Raw genomic sequence first — 4,808 nt, forward strand, 5'->3', positions numbered from 1 at the left:
TAATGCATCAAATCAGCAATAAAGCAAGTCTATCTAAGAGAGACAGACTTTTAATATGTCTCCCACAAAGGACCAAAAGTAAGGGGTGCATGTGTATTTATGTTGTTACAGTTATTAACCATTATCATACAGTCATGGCCTTTCTTATCCTCCCACCTCGATGTGCCACATTCACCACATTGTGCTCCTCTACAGTCAGCCCTGCCTGCAGAGCGTCACTCTGCTGTCCTGCTCTGGAATATTCACCGCTCCACGAGCTACTAATATTATCAGTTGAGTCATGGAGCTGTGTGGAGGGGGGTCAGGGGGGTGCTGGAGCGTTCTGGAAACACTGTAGAGACTATATAAGTGACGGGACAGAGCAACTGCCGGCATTAGAAGAACCACACAGAGGAAGAGAAGAAATTACACAGGGGGGGACTCAGCTGAGAGGCTTCTGCATCTTTGAGCATCAGAGAGATTATCACTACTGTAAGTACATATTTGTTTTCAGACTTCACATATTTTAACTTAAATCAGGAAGTTGGGCTCTTCGCTGTTATTCAAATGGATCCTCTTTTTTTGTTCTTTTCATTTATTTTTTTTCTAACTTTTTTAAAGTTTGTAACTCCCCTCCCTAGAAAAACATAAAAAGTAGGATGTAAAAATGTGTGACTTCTGCCCTGTATGTATTCGTTGACTGTATGAAGTGGATTTATGGTACAATAAGCGGTTATTAAAGTTGGGAACCTAGACACGCAAAGGGGCTTGTGGTTTTGGACATTTGGATAATGCAAACTATTTTTAATAATTTAGAGGCTTCACCCCCCCCCCCCCCCCCCCCCCCCCCCCCAAAAAAAAAAAAAAAAAAAAAAAAAAGTACTTTGTCTTACAATTTATCATGGTAATGGAACTGGGCAGCAAGAGTTTAAGTTGGTATCATTTCTATGTGGTGGGTATGCAAGAAAAACAGTATTTTGATGATATACAAATAAATACACTATAAACATGGTACCTTTTGGTTTTACATGAACCGGTACCCGGTACTTTTGACAGAGTTTGGTCGGTACCTATTAAAGTACCTAATTCGGTACCCATCCCTAAGTTTGACACTTTACAAACACGTGGAGATGTAGAGCTGAATGTAACAAGACAATTGTCTAAAAATTCTCAAGTGCAACCTATTTGTTATAAGTAACATTTTAGAATTAAAAATCAGATTTTTCTTGTTCTTTTCTTTGTCCCCCAGATTTTCTAACGCACCTATCAAAATGTCCTCAGCCAAAGGAGTATCAATTGGCATTGATCTGGGCACCACTTATTCTTGTGTTGGGGTTTTCCAGCATGGCAAAGTGGAGATCATTGCAAACGACCAGGGAAACAGGACCACTCCCAGCTACGTGGCCTTCACTGACACAGAGAGGCTGATTGGGGATGCTGCCAAGAACCAGGTTGCCATGAACCCCACCAACACAATCTTTGATGCCAAACGGCTCATTGGGAGGAAGTTTGGTGACCCCGTTGTCCAGTCTGATATGAAACTCTGGCCTTTCAAGGTGATCAGTGAAAATGGGAAGCCAAAAGTCGAGGTGGAGCACAAAGGGGAGATCAAAACCTTTTACCCAGAGGAGATTTCCTCCATGGTGCTGGTTAAGATGAAGGAGATTGCTGAGGCCTACCTGGGTCAGAGGGTCTCAAACGCAGTCATTACAGTTCCGGCTTATTTCAACGACTCCCAGAGACAAGCCACCAAAGATGCTGGTGTGATCTCTGGACTGAATGTTCTAAGGATCATCAATGAGCCCACTGCAGCAGCCATCGCATATGGCCTGGACAAAGGCAAAAGAGGAGAACGCAATGTGCTCATTTTCGATCTGGGGGGAGGCACCTTTGATGTGTCTATCCTGACTATCGAGGATGGCATCTTTGAGGTAAAAGCCACTGCAGGAGACACTCACCTTGGAGGAGAAGACTTTGACAGTCGCATGGTCAACCACTTTGTTGAGGAATTCAAAAGAAAACACAAGAAGGACATCAGCCAGAATAAGAGAGCAGTGAGGAGGCTGCGTACAGCCTGTGAGAGAGCCAAGAGGACCCTGTCCTCCAGCACCCAGGCCAGCATCGAGATCGACTCTTTGTTTGAGGGGATTGACTTCTACACTTCCATCACAAGAGCACGCTTTGAGGAGCTCAACTCTGAGCTCTTCAGAGGAACACTGGAACCAGTTGAAAAGGCCCTTCAAGATGCCAAGCTGGACAAATCCAAGATCCATGAAATTGTTCTGGTTGGTGGTTCCACAAGAATTCCCAAAATCCAAAAGCTCCTTCAGGACTTTTTTAATGGCAGAGATCTGAACAAGAGCATCAACCCAGATGAAGCTGTGGCCTATGGAGCAGCGGTCCAGGCTGCCATCCTCATGGGTGACACTTCAGAGAACGTGCAGGATCTACTGCTGCTGGATGTGGCTCCCCTGTCTCTTGGTATTGAGACTGCTGGTGGAGTCATGACACCTTTGATTAAACGAAACACCACCATTCCCACCAAGCAGACCCAGATCTTCTCCACATATTCTGATAACCAGCCAGGTGTGCTGATCCAGGTGTATGAAGGTGAGAGAGCTATGACCAAAGACAACAATCTGCTGGGAAAGTTTGATCTCACAGGTATCCCTCCTGCACCTCGAGGTGTGCCACAGGTGGAAGTTACTTTTGACATTGATGCTAATGGCATTCTGAACGTGTGCGCAGTGGACAAAAGCACCGGCAAAGAGAGCAAAATCACCATCACTAATGACAAGGGTCGCTTGAGCAAAGGGGAGATTGAGCGCATGGTGCAGGATTCAGAGAAGTACAAAGCTGAGGATGACATGCAGAGGGAGAAGATAGCAGCAAAAAACTCCCTGGAGTCATACGCCTTCCACATGAGGAGCAGTGTGGAGGACGAGAGTCTGAAAGGAAAAATCAGCGAGGAGGATAGAAAGATGGTCGTTGACAGATGTAACCAAACAATCTCCTGGCTGGAAAACAACCAGCTGGCAGAGAAAGAGGAATATGAGCATAAGCAGAAAGAACTAGAAAAGGTGTGCAATCCAATTGTGACCAAGTTGTACCAGCAGGGGGCAGCACCATCTGGCAGCTGTGGAAACAAGGCTGGGTGCAGCTCTCAGGGTCCCACTATTGAGGAAGTTGACTAAGATGATGGATAAACTGGACTTATTTCACAGAGATATCCAGGCCTCATGTTGTTTAAAAGTTAAGTTGTCATTTGATTGTTTTTTTTTTTCCCCGATAGTTGTGTTATTTTAAAGATAATAAAATAAATCTCTCCTACATTTGTCTTTTTTGTACAATGATTCATTGTGGAAAAGGAAAGGATGAAGTCTAACTTTGCTTCTCTTTTTAGATAAACAAGGCAATGACAACCTCATAGGGTGACTTCATAAAGGCTTAATCCCATCTGGTACTTGCTGCTGAGCCAAACAGAAGTATTTTTAACATAAAAAAAAGCTTTAAAAAAGGCACCCGTGTTAAACTGTTACTAACTGGAAAACAAACATTGTACATCTTAATCAGGAAGTTTTTTGTTTTGCTTTTTATTTCATGATGCCCTGACTTTTTAAAGAGTGAACAATATAAACAAAACATTAATTATGTCAATAATAAAATATATTCTTCCCAGATGCAACAAAGTCAAATTTGAATAAAAAGACAAAAGAGAGAGGTAGCCCATAACTCAGTGATTTATTTCTTTTGTGCAAAAATATCAATACTTTCTTAAAATCTTAGTTCAACAAAAAGAAAAAAAGACATTTTGTTTTGTTTTGTTTTGTTTTGTTTTGTTTTGTTTTGTTTTGTTTTGTTTTGTTTTGTTTTGTTTTGTTTTGTTTGATGAACAAATGAAAAAGAGAGTTCGTTCGATTTTGCTTTATTAGGACTAATGTAAAAATATGAGTAACGGCTCAAAATTATAGTGAAAGAAAATGAGATCGAGCAGTCTAAGCATGTTTTCTGTTTTGATCTGAGAAAAAGAGAGGCATGGGTCTTTCGCGCCATGACGCATGCGCAACATCTTGACTGGAGTTACATCGGTATATTGCCTTTGGCGTTTTATTATTAATGATAATGGTCTATAGAACAAAATCCACCAATTTTACGACTGAAAGGGATGACATATCAGAGCAGAAGAGGACGGATGCTCACCCTACACTGCACATATGTTGGTCAATATAACATCCACTAGATGGCACTCTTGTGACATCTTAGTAAGATCAGGAGTTCATGTCGCACACTTCAGGTGTCACCTGACGTATCACGTTAGAGAGTACACAGACACCAAGTAATCCTAGCCTTTCAGTAAGACCTGTAACAAAATCAAACTTTGACATTTTATTTTATTTTTATTGTTTTATCAAGGATGAAATTTCAGGTAAATTATTTTGTATTGAGAAATCAAAATACTAGTGTATAAAGACTGTGTGGAAAGTTTATTAGGACGTATGCACTTCTTTTACAGGCTACTGGATATTATTATTATTATTATTATTATTATTATTATTATTATTATTATTATTATTATTATTATTGGTCCTCTTTATAGATAAAAACTAAGGATCTATTAATTTCAAATAAATGTGTGCATCATGCCAGGCGAACATTTCCCCTATGATGACACAAACTGAATTATATAACAGTCGACAAAAAAGTGAATTGACAGTTGATGAAATATCGGTGGTACTGCTCTCATCTCTGTTATTCTAACTCTCTCACACAAACACACACTTCATCAACCCATCTCTCTCTCTCTCTCTCTCTCTCTCTGTGTGATTGGA

At 40.9% G+C, this 4,808-nt stretch overlaps 1 protein-coding gene across 1 annotated transcript; it reads left to right on the forward strand.

The window, feature by feature from the left end:
* Positions 1 to 101: 101 nt before the first annotated feature.
* Positions 102 to 3,173, forward strand: hspa1b (heat shock protein family A (Hsp70) member 1B). The gene is made up of 2 exons (XM_074681099.1): positions 102 to 471; positions 1,229 to 3,173. Exon 2 carries the CDS (start codon positions 1,251 to 1,253, stop codon positions 3,171 to 3,173), a length of 1,923 nt encoding a protein of 640 aa, XP_074537200.1. The 5' UTR covers positions 102 to 471; positions 1,229 to 1,250.
* The last annotated feature ends 1,635 nt before the right edge of the window (positions 3,174 to 4,808 follow it).

Source organism: Halichoeres trimaculatus, unplaced genomic scaffold, assembly GCF_033239565.1.
Source record: "Halichoeres trimaculatus isolate MK-OKI-2021-1 unplaced genomic scaffold, fHalTri1.1 fHalTri1_scaffold_11, whole genome shotgun sequence".
In the NCBI taxonomy this organism is placed as follows: domain Eukaryota; kingdom Metazoa; phylum Chordata; class Actinopteri; order Labriformes; family Labridae; genus Halichoeres; species Halichoeres trimaculatus.